Source organism: Ursus maritimus, unplaced genomic scaffold (assembly GCF_017311325.1).
Source record: "Ursus maritimus isolate PB19 unplaced genomic scaffold, ASM1731132v1 scaffold_23, whole genome shotgun sequence".
In the NCBI taxonomy this organism is placed as follows: domain Eukaryota; kingdom Metazoa; phylum Chordata; class Mammalia; order Carnivora; family Ursidae; genus Ursus; species Ursus maritimus.
In genome coordinates this window covers 3472036-3494229 of record NW_024424786.1, presented here as the reverse complement: position 1 = coordinate 3494229, position 22194 = coordinate 3472036, and the positions used below count along the sequence as shown (strand labels likewise).

General features: G+C 35.8%; 1 protein-coding gene across 2 annotated transcripts in view; it reads left to right on the top strand.

The window, feature by feature from the left end:
- Window positions 1-231: 231 nt before the first annotated feature.
- The window catches only part of COPB1 (COPI coat complex subunit beta 1), a 35089-nt gene continuing 13126 nt past the window's right edge, over window positions 232-22194 (top strand). The window contains exons 1-14 of one of the 2 annotated variants that reach the window (XM_008711965.2): window positions 232-353; window positions 1062-1211; window positions 5055-5284; window positions 5693-5862; window positions 7593-7707; window positions 9186-9278; window positions 10814-10951; window positions 13274-13393; window positions 14785-14892; window positions 14972-15118; window positions 16275-16420; window positions 17801-17897; window positions 18958-19118; window positions 20199-20319. In XM_008711965.2, the coding sequence (XP_008710187.1) occupies window positions 1121-1211; window positions 5055-5284; window positions 5693-5862; window positions 7593-7707; window positions 9186-9278; window positions 10814-10951; window positions 13274-13393; window positions 14785-14892; window positions 14972-15118; window positions 16275-16420; window positions 17801-17897; window positions 18958-19118; window positions 20199-20319 (1737 nt within the window). In that variant the 5' untranslated portion in view covers window positions 232-353; window positions 1062-1120. Of the gene's footprint in view, window positions 1212-5054; window positions 5285-5692; window positions 5863-7592; window positions 7708-9185; window positions 9279-10813; window positions 10952-13273; window positions 13394-14784; window positions 14893-14971; window positions 15119-16274; window positions 16421-17800; window positions 17898-18957; window positions 19119-20198; window positions 20320-22194 lie in introns of both variants that reach the window. The other variant, XM_040638843.1, reaches the window with a different exon arrangement.

Sequence of the window (22194 nt, the reverse complement as noted above, 5' to 3'; positions counted from 1 at the left end):
CGGCTGTTGTAGTTCCTGGAAGAGGAAACAATTTCTAGGTAGCATTTAAATGACCACAGCGCTTAATTCAGCGCTTGGCTTGCAGGAAAAGCTTAATGCTTTCCCAGACCCCCCTGCCGCCTAAAACAACCATGGACTAGAAGCAAGAAACTTGCAGCATTCTTGCAGAGCGCAGGCGCAGGACGGAGAAGGCTTGTCCTCTCTGAGTTGCCGTAGGGGCTAGGTGGCTTGGCCTCGTCACCCCACCCCCTTCCACGTCAGCCAAGGACTGTGCGGAGCAGCGGCTGCTGCTGCGGGTTGGAGCCGGAGTCCACGGTCCCACCGTTGCCGTAGCTGCCGCGCTTTGGAGCCAGGTAGCCGGCCAAAAGCCCCCAATGCCGGAGGCGTGCTGGGCTGGGCTGAATCGGAGGAACTGGCTCTCCAGCGGGAAGATGCGGAAGGGGAGCGACTAGGCCGCTCGCGTCTGGGCCTGACAAAGTGCAACGGGGGGCTGGGAAGCCCTGGGCCGGACGCCCCTTCCCGGTCTTGCGTACTGGCCGGGGGTCTAATCCCTTCCAGGGCCCCGGGGCTCACCATTCCGGGCCGGGGGCTGCTTTGCTGGAGGAAGGGAAGGGGGTGGGGGTGCAGCGCACTGATTGACCCATCGACGCACAGTCGTATCCACCCATGAACGCGAGAAAACGTTTTAAGGTTTTTAGCTGAGTATTCGTGCACAGGATCTCTTAACTTGAGCAGTTCAGATTATGTATTACGTTTAAAAATCATTGTTCTGTTACAAGATTGGGCGGGACTGGGGGACTGTCACTGTATTGTGGGCCTTAGCAGTACTGCATTCTCAAGCCCTGGGCGGGGTTGTGGGGTGGGAGGTAATATACCTAAGACCGAGGCAGACAAGCGTGTCTTTTATTATATTAGGCATTATTTTTATGGGACACAGTTTAAATTGACCCTACTCATTAGCCAAACTGAATGAAATTTAGACAGTAAAGATCACGATAGTTACTGGTTGTGTTTTTGGTTTTGGTTTTTTTACTTGTAATGATGTCCCTGTATTTTTCTAGATTTTCTGGCACCTATCATCCTTCAGTCTTCTATCGAGGTTTGATTATATCAGGAAACCATGACGGCTGCCGAGAACGTGTGCTATACGTTAATTAACGTGCCCATGGATTCAGAACCACCATCTGAAATTAGCTTAAAAAATGATCTAGGTAAACTCTGATAATAGTTTGAAAAGTAAATGGAGAAAAAATGAAAATAAAAAGCTCATTTCCATTCCAAGTTTCTTTGTAATTAGAAGTACTTAATTTTTGTCTAAATACTATATTTTAGGATCTCTTCAGTGGAACTTTGGTCTTATTAAAAATAAAAACTTGGGGCGCCTGGGTGGCTCAGTTGGTTAAGCTTCTGCCTTCCGCTCAGGTCATGATCCCAGGTCCTGGGATTGAGCCCCACTTCAGGCTCCCTGCTCAGTGGGGAGTCTGCTGCTCCTTCTGTCCCTCCCCTCCACTCATGCTCTCTCTGGCTCTCTCTCAAATAAATAAATAAAAACTAGAAAAAGAAAAAAGAAAACTTGTTACATTTAGACTTGCAATATTGGTTTTTGGAAATAAAACAACATTTCAGCTTAGTAAGGTTAAAGAAATATAATAGTTGTTAGATATTCCTCAAAATAACATAACGGCTTATATAGTTTACTATGTTATGCTTAAGTGTAGCTGACAGTTTTCTGTAGGTAACGGGTTGAGAATGTGTATTTGAATGTCTCAGTTCCTTTGTGCACTTAACTTCATATTATTTAGCTTGTAAAACCAAAAGAACTTTGTTCTTTGGGTTTGCCACCTATTGAACTAATGAAGTCAACCCTGGAATACACGTGTGTTTTCCAGAAAGTGTTAAGCTTTTAGAGTATTTGAGAAGAAAACAAGTATATTTCTGGATTTTAAAAGTATATACTCTGTATCCTTTCTGTGAGTAATTCTGTGAAAAACATTTTTTTTCAGAGTAATGCACATTTCAAAATAATGATTCTTGTTTCATTGAATTACTAAAAATAAGTTTAACTTAAACTGGCAACTACTATTTAAAACAAAGAACAGCGAAAATTATGCTTCAGATCTTGAAAGTATCTTTTAGAAGGTAGTTTGCCATTTGAAAGGAGACAATATTTTACTTGCCTATTCCCACCTCTTAGTCAGCAGTAATGGAATATCTCTTGACTTTAGGCTACCTAATACTAGGTTTCTACTAAGATTTGTTTTTAGAGAAAGAAAAAGAAACGTTTCTTTATGGCACTTAACCCTATACCCCTATATACAAAAGCCACAGATAGTTCTTTTTTTTTTTTCATGTTTATGTATGATAGAATGGAATGCACATTAATGAATAAACTTTCATAACTATATTTTTTCTTATAATTTAAAAGTTTTCGGGCACTTGGCTGGCTCAGTGGGTAGAGCATGCACTCTTGATTTCAGGATCTTAAGTTCAAGCCTGGTGTTGGGCATAGAGCTTACTTAAAAAAAAAAGTTTTCACTTTTAGACCCCAAAATACTTAAGGCTACAGCTGGGAAGATAAAGAACAAAACCATAATTGTAACAATACCTTTTTCTTAATTACAGCTGCCTTAAGTGTCCTCCCTCTACCAAGAAATAAGTAATCTCAAATCCCAACTTTTATGTGTATTTTTTTACTGTATCTCGAAAGAATTGCGATGAGAAAAAGTTTAGAAGTAGTTTCCAATTTGAGTAACAAATCCTTTTTTGTTTGTGACATATTTACTTTACCTATACTTTTAGTCACTGGACATGAGTTCTGATGACTACATTACCTGGAGTAGGAAGTACTTGGTAGATTTTGGCAAATTGAATTAATATTTGAAATTTTCCATATTTTTAGTAGTGCTCATGGAAGAGAAGTTCTGAAAATTTTGAAGATGTAGGAAAAAATCCTTCACCTCAGTTTGAATTGTTGGAATAAATGGAAATTGGGGCTAAGGGGGCTTGAATTATAAATGGTACAGATTTTTGACAAGTTTTCTATGAAACTTCTAAAACTTTTTAACTTGTAGTTACAAGTGGAGCTTTATCCTGCTAAACCCGTAGGATTTGCTAATTTGGGAATAGTAGTCAAAAACTGGAACAAAAGAAGACATCGGCATTATAATGATACAGTTTTATGCCTTTTGGACTTTGTGTCCTTAATGCTATCAAACAGATTAGGGGGAGAAAAAACTTTTTTTTTTTTTTATAAATATATTCAGAAAGGAAGCTCAGAACAAAGATAAGAAAACCTGTTTAGGCTCAGCAAATACAACTTCAGCCACTTAAAACTTTGCCTAATCTGTCTTATTATAGTTATTGCTATCGACAGCTGTCACCTTTCCTGATGCTTTGTTTTTGTTATCCTCCCAGACTTAAAAACTGAAGGTTTGCACAGATTGGTAGTTCATCATTTTACAGTTGTTGTTGCTGTTGTTTTTTAAGATTTTATATATTTATTTGAGAGAGAGAGAGAACATGTGCACAAGTAGGGGGAAGGGTGTGGGAGGAAAAGCAGACTCCTGGTGGAGCAGGGAGCCAGATGCATGGATTGATCCCAGGACTCTGGAATCTTGACCTGAGTCAAGGCAGACGCTTAACTAGCTGAGCCACCCCGGCACCCCCAGTTGTTTCTTTATTTGGTATGGCAATACCAATTTTTTTTTCATATGTGGTAGGAGATATAATACTCTGAATCAGGGAGAGATGCATGAGAAGGCAATGTGTTTTAAACAGAAATGTTGACCCTTGTGGAATAAATTTGGGAAGAACCCTTACCATGTTCTCAGTTGAACACAAATTGAGAACCTGAGAATATTCTCTATTCTGCAACATGTGAAAATATCATACCAAGCTAGTAAAAGATATATACCCTTTGGGGGCTAGAAAGAGATTTTGATTTACCTATTACAATTCTTCCAAAGCTTAAATCCTTTCTGTAACTACCAGCTGGCCGTTCACAGTCTCTTGTCTCTTTGGCAATAACAAGGAACTCTTCATTTGATAGCCACTTAGCTTTAATTGTTGGAAATGTATTCCTAGTTCTATTTCTCATGATAACTCTAAGATTATTAAAAACTTCATCATCCCTCTTTGTCCTCCCCTCTCCTAGATATTTGTTTATTTTTGTGATCTAAGCAGTTGTAGTGGTGTGCTTGCCTCTTACATTCCTGCCTTTGAATTTTGGACACAAATATTTTTACCATTAATTCTTCAGTATGCAGTGATAATGATGAAATTATAGATTGTTTTGCTTAAAATAGTTTTTAGTGTAAATTGCTTTAAGCTAAGTAACAGTAAACTAGAATCTTAAATGTCATCCATCATTCTAAATAATAGCTACCCATCTACTACATTTTAATTTTCTTCCAGTTTTTTAGGTGATTTCTTAAGAAAGATTATGAAGTTTTGTAGTCTGTTCTATTTTTAGTATATGTGCTGCTGAAGCGAGCACTGAAGCTTTGTAGTCTGTATGGATTTTGGATTTAGTGTATTAGTTCCTAGCCTTTTTGAGTTTGAAGATCTGATGTTAAAAAAATGCCACTGATCCTTCTTCCCCTCATGATAGTGGCTGTAACTTCGATTGAGGAGATACACGACTGACTAAAAGCTATGTTGAATTCAGAAGCGCTTATTCTAACAGCATCTATTTACACTTTGAAAAATAGCTACTGTGTGTTTGAGACATGCATCATGTGGTATGCCTACAGATTCATGGCTTCTGCATTAACTGCATGGGTTAGGGGCCAGAGATCTAATCCAGTGCCTTCATGTTCTATGTAAAGTATCATGAGGTTCAGAGATAAATGACTTGTGTAAAGTCATTCAGCTTGTTCGTGGCAGAGCTAGGTTGAGAACCCTTGTCACTTCCTTTAGTGCCTTTATTACCATTACTGCTGATAAAGTAATAAGGGAAATGTTTTATTTTGTGAATTGTAAAATTATCTGAGGAATTTTCCTTTGAAATGATTGTGGTTTTTTTTGTTTTGTTTTGTTTTGTTTTTTTGAATCAGAAAAAGGAGATGTGAAGTCAAAGACTGAAGCTTTGAAGAAAGTAATCATTATGATTCTGAATGGTGAGAAGCTTCCTGGACTTCTAATGACCATCATCCGTTTTGTGCTACCTCTTCAGGATCATACCATCAAAAAATTACTTCTGGTATTTTGGGAAATTGTTCCTAAAACAACTCCAGATGGGAGACTTTTACATGAAATGATCCTTGTATGTGATGCATACAGAAAGGTAAACCAAACCATGGTTATTTCTGAATATTGCTTTGATTTAAGTTGTAAAATTGGTGTAATGGGATTTGTTTTAATTTTTAAAATTAAATCTTAGATAAGATCTAAGTTATCGATAATTGGAACTGAAGTTGTAAAAAGTTATTGTAAAAAGTTTTATTGTTATTTCTTTGCACATTTTACATGCATTTTTATGTTACTAATAAAAAAACCCAGTGACACTTAGAATATGAGACATTGGTGTGATAATTAAAAATTTTTGACAGGAATCCGAAGGAAATTGTCTGATAATTTAGATCTTTTTCCACAAACCTACTTTCTTATTTTTTTCCATGGGAAATTTTGCACTTAATTGTGTGTTGTTTTGTAAAATGCTGGAACTCAACATTTTGTATTTAAATTTTATCAGGATCTTCAGCATCCTAATGAATTTATTCGAGGATCCACTCTTCGTTTTCTTTGCAAACTGAAAGAAGCAGAATTGCTAGAACCTTTAATGCCAGCTATCCGTGCTTGTTTGGAGCACCGACACAGCTATGTTAGAAGAAATGCTGTTTTGGCCATCTATACAATCTATAGGTAAATAAAGATACTCCTGTGGCTTCGTTTTGTGAGGATTATTTAGTCTTTCAGACTAGAGGTTCCACAGCACTTCCTTGCAGATTGTATGTAGCTTGCAGATAATGTTTTGTTTGACCTGAATGATATTTTTTTTCTTATTATTATTTTGTCAACATTGAAAAGATCTGGCAACCCTGGGTCCTAGTTTCTGCATGACAACACTATGCTGAAGTTAACAGTAGCTCCCTTTAAATAAGTTGTACACTTTCCAGTTTACAGCGCCTATCATTCTCAATTGTAGTACTTCAGCCCATTTAATTAGTTAACTTGCTTAGTCCCTGTAGGTTTTGAGGTTTTTTTTTTTTTTTTTTTTTTTAAAGATTTTATTTATTTATTCGACAGAGATAGAGACAGCCAGCGAGAGAGGGAACACAAGCAGGGGGAGTGGGAGAGGAAGAAGCAGGCTCATGCGGAAGAGCCTGATGTGGGGCTCGATCCCATAATGCCGGGATCACGCCCTGAGCCAAAGGCAGGCGCTTAACCTCTGTGCCACCCAGGCGCCCCAGGTTTTGAGGTTTTGACCCTGTTTTTGAATTCCCTTATGTGGAATATGGGTCTTGTCTTTTTACCCTCGGAAGCCTTAAGGAGGAAACTTTTTAATGAGAAAGGTTGCAGTTCTCAACTGATTCCTGTTCTTGGAAAGCTGAAGATTTGGGGCTTTAAAAATGATTCAGAGAACCAGTTAGATAAGGCTAGAATACTTGGTTTTTATAATCGCCGGTGTCAGTCCATTTAGACATAGGATGTACACTTTTATAAATATCTTTGTACTTTAAGAGTTGATTGTTCTATTTCACAGTTCTCTTATTGTTATATTAGATTTTGTTATCTGTTGGGAAAGTGGTATTCTGGTTAATAATGTAGAGTTCTTAGAAAGTTATCATACAGACTACACAAATTTAAGAACTTAAACTAGACTGCATACACAAAAATTATGACATTTATAAGACAGTGGGAAATTTGAACACTGTATATGATGATATTAAGGAATTTTAAGTTTTTTAAGGTATGATAATGGTATTATGATTTGTTTTAAAAAGAAAGAATCCTCAATTATAATATGCCAATATATTTATAGAAGAAGTGGTAAGTGGTCTGGGATCTGCTTCAAAATAGTATGGGAGGAGAAAAAGTCGGCAGGGGTATAGGTGAAACAAAATTGGCCATGAATTATCAATTGTTGAAGTCAGGTGACGGTTTTTAAGCTGGTGTTCATTATTCTGTAACTACAAATACTTAAAAATTTCCTGTATAGGAAGTAAGTTAGCAAGTAAGTGAATATGTAAATATAATGCATAATTAATACAACTCAAAGGACTATTTTTACTCCTGATAATTCTTAATGAAGAATCTTTTAGTACCTTGAGATTGTTATCATGAGCATTGATATTATATTCCTAAAGTGTATGCAAGACAATTATTAGAGATATTCTAGTGAAAGATAGCATGTGGAAGAGGTCAGCTTTTTCTTTATTAAACTAGAAAACATATAATTTAATAATTTAATAGGTGAAGATGTAAGTTTATGATTCCTACCGACAGTTCTAAATGACTTAAGGTTTCAAAAAGCAAAACAATTGACAGTGTTATAAAGCTTGATAAAGATTAATTTTAGTAATGTCCAGGGAGTTACTAAAATAACGAAGTAGGTTTTTATTAAATATGAATTTTACCTGTTTTATTTCAAGGAATTTTGAACATCTTATACCTGATGCTCCTGAACTGATACATGATTTTCTGGTGAATGAGAAGGATGCAAGTTGCAAAAGGAATGCATTTATGATGCTAATTCATGCAGATCAGGTGAAGTACTTTTCCAAAAATTTATTTATTTATTTATTTGACAGAGAGAGACAGCGGGAGATGGAACATAAGCAGGGCGAGTGGGAGAGGGAGAAGCTTCCCTCTGAGCAGGGAGCCTGACTTGGGCCTCGATCCCAGGACCCTGGGAACATGACCTGAACCCAAGGGAGACGTTTAACGACTGAGCCATCCAGGTGCCCCTGGAGTACTTTTTAAAAAATACTTTTATGACTGTGTTCAAATGAGAATTAAAAGTATTTACATAGGTCTAGTCAAGTTTTTAGTCAGTGATTTTATTTATAGTACAAGTGTTTGTATATTTTGGATTTTTTTAGATTTTTGAACTTAATTTGTATAAGATATTTTTTTCTTAATCCTTCTCAAGACAGTTGCTTATGTATATACTTTATTTTTAGTAAACATCTGAGAGATATTTATTAATAGCCACTTGACAGTTTTTCCAGATTGAAATTATTATGGCTGTCTACAGCCATACCACCCTGAATGCACCTGATCTCATCTGAAATTATTATGGCCATTTTTTGTAACATTCTCTTTTGGGGTTTAAACCTGTTTTTCCTTCTGTTGGTATAGATATAAAATTGTTTAATAGAGAAAAGTAGTAGCTTTGTATAGGGTTCACCTTGAGCCATGTCTGTGAAAGAAGCACGGTCTTCAGTGTAGATGTGTATCCTTACTAGGCTCGTCAAATTTCATAAGCTGTTGTCAACTCTACATCCCGCTCTGCTGGTACTTAAAGTGTATGGATCAGCTGGAAGGGTTAGCAGTGACTCTGCATGCTTTGGTGGCATCTAATTTGGAATTTTTGCTATCCAGAATTCTCAACATGTGGGAAATAATATGCGTGAAGACAAAGATATCGAATCTATCCGTATCCCTGAAATCTAGATGCTGTCATCTTATCTTTGTGAATAAGATTATAAGAAAGCTGCCTATTTGGGCCAGAATGTTTTGTCCTCTAGTACAGTTGGTTTTATTGACCTCTATATTTGGTGTTATGCTGTTTACCTAGAAGGGGGGCATAATCAGAAAAAGTTCAGTAAAATTTCCTGATACTTTTGCTGTAGAGATATTGTTGAGATCATAGTTTTCTGTATCAGCATTCAGTATATGAAAATCCTGAGATTTTTCTTTTAAGTCTTAGAAGTAGGAATAACCATAAGTACCTGGTTTGTTTTGATTGTATGGGTACCCTAAATCATGTAACATAGTGTTTTTCTCCTCAGTGTAGCTGCTAGAAAATTCAGACCCCAGATTTATGGCCCATTTGTAGGAAACGTATTGGATTTATTTCTTATATGTATGTGTTAACCTTGTTTTTTCCCCTTCATTTAATTTTTCTTTGCCCTGATTTCATTTGTTCTATATTCAGTTATGTGTGTTTTTTTAAGGTTGCATTGATTAAGTCCTTTTATTAAATGAGATGGAATTTGATAAATATATTTTTATTTTGTTAGGATCGAGCTTTGGATTACCTAAGTACTTGCATTGATCAAGTTCAAACATTTGGAGACATTCTTCAATTGGTTATTGTTGAACTAATTTATAAGGTAAGACTAATCGATAGTGGGTAAAATACACTAAGAGTTTTAGACAAAGTTAAGTTGTCTCTTTCTGGAATGTTGCTTAATTGCTGGGATAATATGTTTTAGTAGTAGAAATATTTTATAGCACAGTCTTTTTTTTCTTTTTCCTTTGGTTTATTCTGTTTTCCAAGCACTTCCAATTTTTCTAACCTCCTTAAAGAATTGTGTCAATGGCTTGACCCAGTACAGCAGCACAGAAATCATCGTGCATTGTTCAGTAACTGAATAGATTATGAATCAGGCTTTGGAATAAAATTCAAGATCTTTTCTTGAGTACACACCAGACTACTTTGGTAATCTAAAAACAAATCAGAAAAGCTTTAAATATTTTCTGTCTTACCTGTTTGTAAAAGAATAGAGACACTTTAAGTATGTCAATATGACATTGTCAGCCATTGGCCAATAGAAAGTCTAAAACTAGATAAGAGATTTTGGTTTTAAAATGAAGTGCTTTATTGGCAACATTTAAATTTGATATATTATTTGAAAGAATTGATTGCATCTTAATGTTCTGATAAAAGGTAAATAACATCCAATTTTGCTATTGATACCATTGGAGGCCAACAAAAATATTCATCAGGAATGCCTTTACTAAATAGGATAACATTGACAAAGTACCCCCAGCAGACATTGCTGATTACAGTTGTCTTTGATTCTGAAAGAAAAGGGCCCCTTTCAACACAAGGTACCAGTCATTTGGATTTGGCATTTAAGATGAAACCAGAATTATAAATATATAGTTCCTTTTAATTCATTGTATGGTTCCATTTAATTCATTGTATGCTCTCCAAAATAAGGATTCTCTGCTATTCAGAGACTTCTTTGTCTAGCAGGATCCAGATTATAGTGAGAGGGAATAGCTTTTGAGTCATGCCTGAATGAGAGAGATTTGGCTGTATATATTGGAGGAAAATCTGACATAAAAACCAACTTCAGAAAAGAAAAAATAGAGAATATTTGCTTCATAGGTAAAGGTATTAAAATATATTTAGGTAAGCATAGAAAATTTTAGTTGTCTTCACAGTATGGGATATGTTCCAAATAAATAAGTAGTAGTACTTAGAAAGGGGTTATCTTTCTTGCTCTAAGAACAGGTATTTTCCTTTTATTAGCTATTGAGATTGGTATCCATCATGTTTCGCTTTTTGACATAAGATCCAGAATAAAAATTTAGGACCAAATTAAATATCATATCACAGTACCCATGTTAATACACTTGGTCCTTGATTTTGTTACTTAAATTTTCTTGTTCTATTTCACTTGTGTGTAGTATGCATATCTTTTATTATAAACCATTTGAAAATCTTTTGTGAAAGAGAATATTATGATTGAATGAATAAGTGAATGAGTAACTGCAACAATTGCCTGAAGCAAAACCTATTTCTTCCTGAAATTATCAGTCACAGTTCTCATCTCATGTCGGCTGACATCTATAAAAAAATCTGTTTGAAAGCTAGTGTCCCTGAAGTCAGTTGAAACCTAAATGTTTTCTTCTCCAGGTCTGTCATGCTAATCCATCAGAAAGGGCTCGTTTCATTCGCTGCATCTATAACTTATTACAGTCATCTAGCCCAGCTGTAAAATATGAAGCTGCCGGAACATTAGTGACCCTCTCTAGTGCACCTACTGCAATCAAGGTATTGCTTATTTCTTTTGGTGCCACTTAGATGATAGATATGCTGTCTTAGCACTTACAATTTTTTTATTTTTTAAAAGGTTTATTTATTCACTTGAGAGAGAGAGGGAGCGAGAATGGGGGGGAGGGATGGGGCAGAGGGAGAGAGAGAGAGAGAGAATCTCAAGCAGATTCTGCAGGACGTGTGGAAGCCAAAGCAGGGCTTGATCCCGGAACCCCAAGTTCACGACTTGAGCCGAAACTGAGAGTCAGACACTTAACTGACTGAGCCACCCAGGCGCCCCAGTGGTTAATGATTTAGTGGCATTGCAGTTTACTCTGTGATTACATGGCTTTACATGGCATAGAAATAACAATTTATAAATGTTGTGAAATTATTGGATTCCTTATATAGGCCAATCTTTTTTTCTTCCTTCCTGCTTTCATACATATACATGGGGAGAAAGAGAAAGAATACTAATATTTCTAGTTTCTGGAGAATTACACTGGTATTTTAAGATCTCTCCCCATACTTTAATTACGTTAAAACTTAGATCTGGGAAAATGAATTTTGGATCCTACATGATGGATCCTAAAAAAGATTACAGTGCATATTTTCAATAATGGAATGTTAGTTTTCTCGTCTTTAATTTACTATATCAAAACTGCATGAGAAACCCCTAATATAGTCAGAGAATGAACAGTTCTATAAAGCCAGCTTGTATGAATAGGAGACTCAATTGCTTTATCTGCCAATACTTAGAAAAAATTTTTTAACTTTTATTTTAAAATAATTTTAGACTTACAGAACAACAAAACAGCAAAAGTTGTAAAAATAGGACAAAGTTCTAATTACCCTTCACTGGCTCCCATAATGTTTGTGTCTTGCGTAGCAATTGTATAATTGTCAAAATTAAGAAATTACCATTGGAACAATATTGTTAAGTAAACTATGGATGTTATTTGAATTCCACCAATTTCATTACTAATCTCCTTTTTTTCTACCAGGATTCAATCCAGGATTGCACATTGCATTTAGTTGTCATGTGTTAGTGTCTTGCAGTCTGTGCCACTGTCTCAGGCCTTTTCTTGTTTTTCATGACCTTAACACTTTTGAAGAATACTGGGTCAATTTGTTTATAAAATGTCCCTCAAATTGAGTTTGTCTAATGTTTTCTCATAGTTAGATTGAGGTTATGCATTTTGCGGAAGAATACCATGGAAGTGATGAACCTTTCTCAGAGTATTGTGTCAAGGAGTATACATAATGTTGGAATACTATTAGTGATGGTAACCTTGATGAGTCAATTAAGGTGATGCCTGCCAGATTTCTCCACTGTTGAGCTATGATTTTTCCATTTGTAATCAGTAAATAACATGGGAAGATACTTTGAACTGCTAATATCCTTTTTCTCCTCAAACTTATACCAACTAATTTTAGCATTTCTGTACAGCAGTTATTAATGTGATATTCTAATGGTGACTTTCTATTTCCCTCATTCTACATTTATTAACTGGATTTCTCCAAAGAAGAGCTGTACCTTTTCCTCCCACCCTCTCCCTTCTTTCTTTCTTCATATCAGTATGGCTATTTTATTCTGTGTATTATAATCATTATCATTACTTGTTTCATCGATAAAATTGTTCCAGTTTTGGCCGTTGGGAGGAGCTCTTTGAGGTTTGCTCCTTTGTCCTCTACTTTTAGTGAGTCAGGGTCGTTTTATAATCTTGATTTTTCTGTCCTGTAATGCAGGTGTGTTAGACTTTGCACCTAAACTAAAACATACTCAGTAGCTATATTTTGGGGGGATACTCTGTCTGCTTTTTTGCCTTGTTTCTTAGTTTCTTTTTTTTTTTTTTAAAGATTTTATTTATTTATTTTGACAGAGAGAGACAGCCAGCGAGAGAGGGAACACAAGCAGGGGGAGTGGGAGAGGAAGAAGCAGGCTCCCAGCGGAGGAGCCCGGTGTGGGGCTCGATCCCATAACGCCGGGATCACGCCCTGAGCCGAAGGCAGACGCCTAACGACTGCGCCACCCAGGAGCCCTGTTCCTTAGTTTCAACCCTTAATTTTTGACCATTAGTATTTCTGCCTATAACAGCCCCTTTTCATCCTTTTAACTTGTGATTCTTCTTAACTTTTTTAAACTTGAGAAGAATGAGATTTATTAGAATTCAGGGAACTGAGGGACACATTCCTTTGGGAAAAATGCATAAACTTTCAGTGCAGGAGTAGTGAATGTATTTTGGCTTCTTTGGGGGCTTTTTTTTTTTTTTTCCTTATTTTCAGATTCTGTGTTTAAGGGGGACGAATGTGTTCCTAAAATGTTTCTTTTTTATATAGGCTGCTGCTCAGTGTTACATTGATTTAATTATTAAGGAGAGTGACAACAACGTCAAGCTCATAGTTCTGGATCGATTGATAGAATTAAAAGAGCATCCCGCTCATGAACGAGTACTACAGGTAAATGTTATCTGAAAGAGAGAAATCCTAGATAAAATCTTTTTCAAATTCTGGTGACGCTCAAGCCTTGCTGTCTTGGTTAACTTAAATTCTTGGAGACTGGGCAGTTTAAATTTTTAGTCAACGAAGGTGTACCTCTTGAATACCATAGCCTTTTGGGGTATTGTCTTTGCCATAAAAATATTTCTAAGATGAATTAATATGTTATATCTTTTCTATTTGTACTGCATTTGCTATTCTTAACAACGGAGATACATTCATTTTAATTTGAATATAATTTATAGTTTTTGAAAAATACGCCAACTGATTGAGAAGAAAAGATGGTTGAATTCTGTGGAATTATCAGCATGCCTATGTAATCTGTGAGAATAATGATTGTTATAAAAATAAATCCCCATGACAGTTAAATTCAGTGCTATTCTGGATCAGAGCAGCAACAAAAATTTGCTATACAGGACATTATTGGGACAGTTGGAGAAATGTGAATTATAGATTGTATATTAGGTAATGTCATTGTTACCAATGTTCTCTGAATTTGATCATTGTATTGTGGTTATATGAGTTTGTCCTTATTCTTGGGAAGTGTACACTAAAATGTTTAGGTGTAGCAAGAGTGGGCTAAACTATATGTGGCAAAATATTAACAACTGGTGAATATAAGTGAAAGTTATATAGGAAATAATTTTTAGAACATTTTTATCGGTGAAATTTTTTTAAAATAAAGTTTTAAAGAAGTAAAATCATTTGTAAATTAGTTTTGCTGTATTTTAAAATCTTTATCTGCCATAGTGTTGTTTAAAGTATGTGTCATTAAGACATTACATTTTCCTGCAGAGCAAAAACAACATTATCACACCTTAATGAAATTAATAGTTTCTTAATGTTATCCAATACCAACTCCAAAATCAGATTTTCCCAGATGTCCCTGAAATACCCTTTTTGTTTGGCTTGTTTAATTCATGACCGTATGTCTTACCTGATTGTCCTTGATGTTTCAATTGGAGCAGTATTCTTTTTCATGATATGGGCTTGTTGAAGAGACCAGACCAATTGTCCTGGAAGGTGCCTCTCCTCATAGATACGTCCAATTACTTTCTGGTGGTGTCATTTAGTTTGTTTCTCTGACTTCTGAATTTTCTGTAAACTCTGAGTTTGACCTAAAGCTTGATAGAGTCACAGTGAACATTTGCAGTTTGAATGCATCATATATGATATTATATACTTCATATTGCATTACATCAGGATACCCAAAATATCTGGTTCTTCCACCACCACTGATTTTATTATTAATGAAAGAATTAAGGTTATCATGGTCAGAACCCTCCGTTCTGTGGTTAAGATTTTTTCCTCTTAATATTGGTCTTGATTCTGGATATTTTGTTCTTTCTCAGGATCTGGTTATGGACATCCTGAGAGTATTGAGCACGCCAGACTTAGAAGTACGCAAGAAGACCCTGCAGTTAGCACTGGATCTCGTCTCTTCTAGGAATGTTGAAGAGGTAAAACTCTGACAGCACTGTTGTAAGCTGTCAGGCCAAACATGGTGTAATTCCCACTTATTTTTACTTTGTTCTCTAGTTGGTTATTGTTCTGAAGAAGGAAGTGATTAAAACAAATAATGTGTCGGAGCATGAAGATACCGACAAATACAGACAACTCCTTGTGAGAACATTGCATTCCTGTTCTGTCCGATTTCCAGATATGGCTGCAAACGTTATTCCTGTGGTATGTAATTCTGATGACTTTAATTTTGGAATTCTTTAAAAGAATAGAAAGTTTTAGTTATTTAGCAGTTAAACTGTCTTGTAGAATCACTGACTCTGTTGTCAGAAGTGATCTTTCTGTTCACCCTTGAGCTCAGAAGGATAGGGAATCTGACTTCTTTCTCTTACATCTTCATCAAAAAAAGTAAACACAGGGGTGCCTGGGTGGCACAGTGGTTAAGCGTCTGCCTTCGGCTCAGAGCGTGATCCCAGCGTTCTGGGATCGAGCCCCACATCAGGCTCCTCCGCTAGGAGCCTGCTTCTTCCTCTCCCACTCCTCCTGCTTGTGTTCCCTCTCTTGCTGGCCGTCTCTATCTCTGTTGAATAAATAAATAAAATAAAAAAAAAAAAGTAAACACAAAAACACAGTCACAAAAATATCTCCACATATTATTACAACTGATGTTTGTTACAGTTACCTATTATAAAATTATGCTGTATATATATATTCAGTAGCACAAATAAATATTTCTTTCAAATAGTTTTACCTCTTAAAAGTTGAAGGATTTAGTTATAGGAAAAATATATGTACCTAGAATCATTGGCTTCTGTCACTGTCAGGTAAATGAGATATGTTATTGTAATTTGAAATTTTGTCTTTGAATTCCAGATTTTCTCTGAAATGATTCAACTTTTAGTTACAACTTAGGAGTAGCCAGTTAATTTATTTTGCGTTGTGTATTTCCAGCTTTTGTTTTATAGTGAGTTTTTTGTAGTAAACCTGGCTACACAAAACCCAGTAAAGACATTGTTACTTTGTTTACAGAGCAGTGCTTGTCTCTCAACTTACATTTCGTTACATGTTATAAAATTATTATAGTCTTTGTAAATTTGTTTATCTTTCTGAAAGTTACATAATTTATGGGGCGCCTGGGTGGCTCAGTTGGTTAGGTGTCCGACTCTTGATTTTGGCTCATGTCATGATCTCAGGGTCATGAGATCGAGTCCCGTGTCGGACTCAGTGCTCAGTGTGGAGTCTGCTTGAGATTCTCTCTCTCCCTCTTCCTCTGCCCCTCCCCCGACTTCTGTGCATATGTGTGCTCTCGAGCTCTCTCAAATAAATAAATCTTTTAAAAAAATTATAAAACTTATCCTATTTTCCTTTTTTTCCCTTTCAGTTAATGGAATTTCTCAGTGACAATAATGAAGCAGCAGCTGCTGATGTCTTGGAGTTTGTTCGTGAAGCCATTCAGCGCTTTGATAACCTGAGAATGCTTATTGTTGAGAAGATGCTTGAAGTCTTTCATGCTATTAAATCTGTCAAGTAAGTTTAAAATCTGTTTAAATGTAAGGTCAGGCAAGCATTTTACCAGTTTCTATCTTTAAAGGGTCAGTTGATAGAAAATATAAAGGAGAAGAAATGAATCAAGATACTAAAGCCAGTATAATAAGCATCCCATCACCCCACCCTTAGTAATTCCATAATCTGTGGGCAAACATTTGTTTTGTAGGTGTGATTTAACTAGGTTTCTCTATCCTTATTTCCATTTTTTTTTTAAGGATTTTATTTATTTATTTGAGAGAGACAGAGATAGTGAGAGCATGAGTGGGGAGGAGAGGGAGAAGCAGGCCCCCCACTGAGCAGGGAGCCTGATGCATGGGGCTTGATGCCAGGATCCTGGGATCACGACCTGAGCCGGAGGCAGACGCTTAACCGACCAAGCCATCCAGGCTCCCCTCCTTATTTCCTCTAAAACGTGGTGAATCCTCAAGTGACTAAGGAACATATTTTTAAAGGGTATCACTTTTTGGATACCATTATTTATATCCCCCATTAGTATTTATTAAAGTGAGGGATTGAAAATGCTGCTTAAATCTGACATAATGCATTTTTGCCTTAAATAGTCTCTGCTACTGAGAAAGGACTATTGAATCCAAATTTTGCTTCATTTAAAGCATCTAATGGATAGAGTGTAATAGACTTGCATTATATCTGCGTTGGATAGGAAAGAAAGGACCACTGTAAAATTGTTTTTATGATACAAAGTATTGATATTTATGAAAGTGAGAAAGATTTACTTTCTTCGTGGGAAAAAAAAAATCATACCGAAGTTTTGCCTTTAATGGCCATCATCTCTTAGAGCTTAGTTTCTAAAATGTTTTCTGAATAAATTTGATGAAAATCTTAAGGAAAAGATAACTAAAGACTTTATTCAGTTTAACATTCTTAACTAGAGAATTGTTGCTTTCTTTATGTTTTTGGAGTTTTTAAATTACTGATCCTTTGCACTCCTTCCTTATCCATTGTTCTTTTCAGCATCTTGCCTTTTCTTTTCAGTGACTATACTTTTTACATCAAAGTTATACATTTTTTGTAGTAATAAATGATAAAATAAAATTTAACTCTGTCCTAAATGGAGGATAACACCTTTCTGGGAGACATTTTGTTATTTTTACTAATGAGTTTACCAGTTTTAAAATGTTCCTAATAATAATGGGTGAGGATACTTATTTTCCTTTTAATCCTTATGATTTCTGGAGAGAATCAAACTTAGTGTCTTTGTTTTATTCTTCAGATTTCATCCATGGTCCCTTGGAACTGCATAATCTCGTTTTCTTGCTTGAGCTTAAATTCACAGAGAAAGTTCTCTGCTTTAAGATTTGTTGGCAACGTCAGTGTTTCAAAATTGTATTCTTCCCTTAGGATTTACCGAGGAGCATTATGGATCCTGGGAGAATACTGTAGTACCAAGGAAGACATTCAGAGTGTGATGACTGAGGTCCGCAGGTCCCTTGGAGAGGTAAGTTTTACTTTAGTAAATCTGACTTTTATGTGGTGGTTTGCTTTTGTGTTTTTACTTGTTGGAGTTGTGTTGGAGTTAAAAACACTAAAAACACTGAAAAATGTGTTTTAATTACCCAGATAATTAAAACTTAGAGGTTGTGGGAAATTAGGGGCATCCCTCTCCCCTGCATTGACCCATAACACCTGTTCTTTTGTCTGTTTTATTTACCCTTTCAGGTAAGATTTTATTTGAACAAAAGGTTATGTGTTTAAGAAAAAGGAAAAGACTTGTAAAACTCTGTGTTAGCCTGTATATTCTGAAAGAAGAATGCGAGTATTACAGGAACCATGCTGACATTAGACTATTTATGTACTAAAACTGTCAGTGTTTCCTCATCCAGACAACCATATGGTAGAATAGGAGAACAGTGCTTGTCAGGAAACCTGGGTTACAGTCTTGCTTCTGCCATTAATTAACTCTGGGACCTCAGATATAAATTTCTTAACCTGACTGGACTTCAGGTTTTTCACTTATGAAAAAAGGAATTGACCAATAATGATTGAAAACTCTTAGAGCTTTTAAGTTAGATGATTGGTATTAAGGAATAAATACATAGTAGCCATTTGGTTTTTTAAAAAGGTGGTTGATAAAGTTATTCTGTACACATATTATTTCATTTTAGAATAGGTGCTGTTTTGGTTAGTATTTCAGAAGAAGGGATAAGAGGAGTAAGTACATACTTAGTGAGTATGTACTTTCTCTTAGTCACTGTCTTAAGCATTTTCCTATTGAGTAACTTGTCTGAATAGATTTAAGATTTCCATTTAAGAGATAAAAAAAAAACTGAGTAGTTTAATTAACTTGCCCAGAACCATTCAACAAATAAGTGGCATCCAACTCCAAAGCCCCTGTTCATCCCACTATATCGACCCGGGAAGAAAAGAAAATGGAATGCCGAGTTGGAAAAATCCCATCAGGGGAATTGCCTTCTACATAGAAATGATTGAATATTTAAATACGATTTTGCTTGCTGTTTGATATTATTTCTAAATTGGTATTTCCAATTGATTTTTAGATCCCAATTGTAGAGTCAGAAATAAAGAAAGAAGCTGGCGAATTAAAACCTGAGGAAGAAATAACTGTGGGGCCAGTTCAGAAGTTGGTAACTGAGATGGGCACCTACGCAACTCAGAGTGCCCTTAGCAGTTCTCGACCCACAAAGAAAGAGGAAGAAAGGTAATCTGCAGCACCTGTGCCCTACCTTCTATACTTTCTAAATTATTACTCCTGAGTATAGAACAGTCAGATGATTTTTTTTTCTCCTATTTGCTTTTTTTGACTAAAATGGAAATCTTTGCCATTTAAGATACTTGAAAGGAGGGTGTTTAATTTCTCCCAAGAATTGTGTTGATGGTTTTAATCCTCTGCTCCTTAAAACTGTTTTCATTGAAATAACTGTTCCGTTTTAAATTATTTTACTCACATAGAAAATGCTAAGTGGAGGGGCACGTGGGTGGCTCAGTCAGTTAATCATCTGACTTTGGCTGAGGTCATGATCTCAGAGTCCTGGGATCGAGCGGCACGGCAGGTTCTCCAGTCAGCGGGGAGTCTGCCTCTCCCACTTTCTCTCCCTCTGCCCCTCTCCCTGTTTGTATGTGCTCTCTCTCTCTCTCAAATAAATAAATAAAATCCTAAAAAAAGATTTAAAGAAAATGCTAAGTAGAGCTTAACTGTGAATTTTGTTGCCTGTATTAGTACTTGGGAAACATATTTTGAAGATTTTCCACTTCTGATTGATGGAATAAAATTTTAGTATTTTTGCCTTATTTTGCTCTCCAATTTTGTAATGAACATGATAAAAATAATGCCTGAAATTTTAATAGCTGCTTACTATATGCTAGGCATTGTACTAAGTAGTTTGTCTCTTGTAGTCTTAACAACTCGTTGAGATACAGTTTGTTATTATCCCCATTTTACGGAAGAGGAATTTGAGGGTTAGAAAGGTTTGTAACTTACCCATAGGGACACAATAAATAGGTAAGCTGGAATTTGAATGTAGTTCATTGACTCTAGTACATAACTCGGGATCATTTTCCCCTTCCATATTAACTTGGCTCTAGCTCTTTTGAAGATAAGTTGTAAAACCATGTATATTTTCCTTTTTCCATTCTAAAAGGTAAAGAGGGAGCTAATTGAGATCCTCTTCACTGGAGGGTGGCAGTGAGAGTGTTAAATAGGCTTATTTGAGTCACTTATGCAAAAGCTGTATGCTGCTTAAGAAGTGGTTGGGTTTCATTTTCCTTGATTTCTTTGCAGACCTCCCCTGAGAGGCTTCCTTCTGGATGGAGATTTCTTTGTTGCTGCCTCCCTTGCCACAACTCTGACCAAGATTGCCTTGCGCTACGTCGCTTTGGTTCAGGAGAAGAAAAAGCAAAATGTAAGTTCATTTATCCTTCATTTACCTAGCAAGTGTTGAGTGCCTACCATATGCATTGGACAGTGAAGGACCTAAAAGTGAATGCTGAAGTTCTTGTCATTAAAGAGCTGATGGTAATGGGGGAAATGGACATGGTAATATAATGTTATTGTAAAATTGACAAAGTAATACAATAATGTTACCTTGTGATTAGTCCACTGGAAGAGATGTAAGGGCTTATGAAGTCAGTCGTTTGCTTGCTAGGACCAGTCAAGGTCCAGAGAAGGAAAGACCTCTCTCTTAAGCATTTTCATCCAGTCAGTCATTGTCTTTTTTACCTTTTTTAAGAGAAATGTCTCTTAAATGTGTTTTCATCTCTACAGTTTATGCCTTCATCATAGCTTCTGACTCATCCTGACTGTACACTTATTTAAAGTAATACATTTCCATTCCCCCTAACCTTTTGTGCTATTGTCCTGCATTTTATTTCTCTGTGTCATGTTATCAACCCTAACATGCACTGCTGCTATTTTTGCTTTAAATAGTTAAGAATTGTGTGTGTGTGTGTGTGTGTGTGTTTGTATACATATATGTGCATCATTTATTTTTATTTTTTTACATTTCTTGTTTATCTAGTACTTGGCTGGGCTTGGGCATGAAGGGGGCATAATTAGTTGTAAGAAGTTGAGAGTTGGAAACAGGACGAAGTTCAATTACCTTTCTGGGTGACTTTTTTTTGGCATTTTTTTCCTTTATGATAAAATATACATAACGTAAAGTTTACCATTTTAACCATTTTTAAATGTGCCGTTCAGTGACATTAAGTACATTCATATTGTTGCGCAGCCATCACCACCCTCCATCTTCAGAACTTCTTCCATCATCCCAGATTGCAACTGTATCCAGTAAACAGTAACCCTCCCACAGTCTTTCCCCCAGTCCCTGGAAACCACCATTCTACTTTGTGCCTCTATGAATTTGCCTATTCTACATACCTCATATAAGTGGAATCATAAAAATTTCTCCTTTGCAGCTGGTTTATTTTGCTTAGCATAACATCTTCAAAGTTCATCCATATAGTAACATATATCAGAGTTTCTTTCCCTTTTAAGGCTGTATAACGTGCTGTTTTTGTTTATACATTCATCTGCTATAAATAGTTAATATTCTTCTAAAGTTTTTTTTAATGAGAAAAAAGTCTTATATTTACCCACATATTTATCATTTATGGTGCTTTTCATTCCTTTGTGTAAATTCAGATTTCCATGTGATATTTCCTTTCTGCCTAAAGAACTTGATCATTCTTATAACTCACGTTGTTGGTGATGAATTCTCTCAGCTTTCATTTGTCTGAAAAAATCTTTACTTTGCCTTTATTTAAAACAAATCTTTCTGTGGTAGAATTGTGAATGAGTTTGTTTTATTTTTGTTCATTTCTCTTTAATATTGTTAAAATAAGGAGTGCTATAATAAAAACTAATGAGAAAAAATCACTCATGGTTAGAGGACTGAAGTACAAATCTTATTAATATTGTAGTGGAGATAGAAACATTAAAAGATAGAATTACATTACCAAGTATGATAACAAAAATCCTTCCTTCCTCCAGAAAGAGTTTATTATAGCTTTTCTCTGTGAAATGCTTTTTTCCCCCAGTATTGATCATTCTCTGTTTTATAACACTGCAGTTTCACTTCACATTATAATGAACAGTCCCATGTTCCTCTTAGCCCTTCCTAATCCTAATATTTAATAGCTGTGTGATAGTCCATTAGATTCCTTCATTTACTTAAGCTCCTGTATAAATTATACATTTTCATTTTAGATTTGGAATTTTCAAAGGATTTTTTTTTATTACTTCCATCATGAAAGAAAATAGCCAATAAGTGAGATTTAGA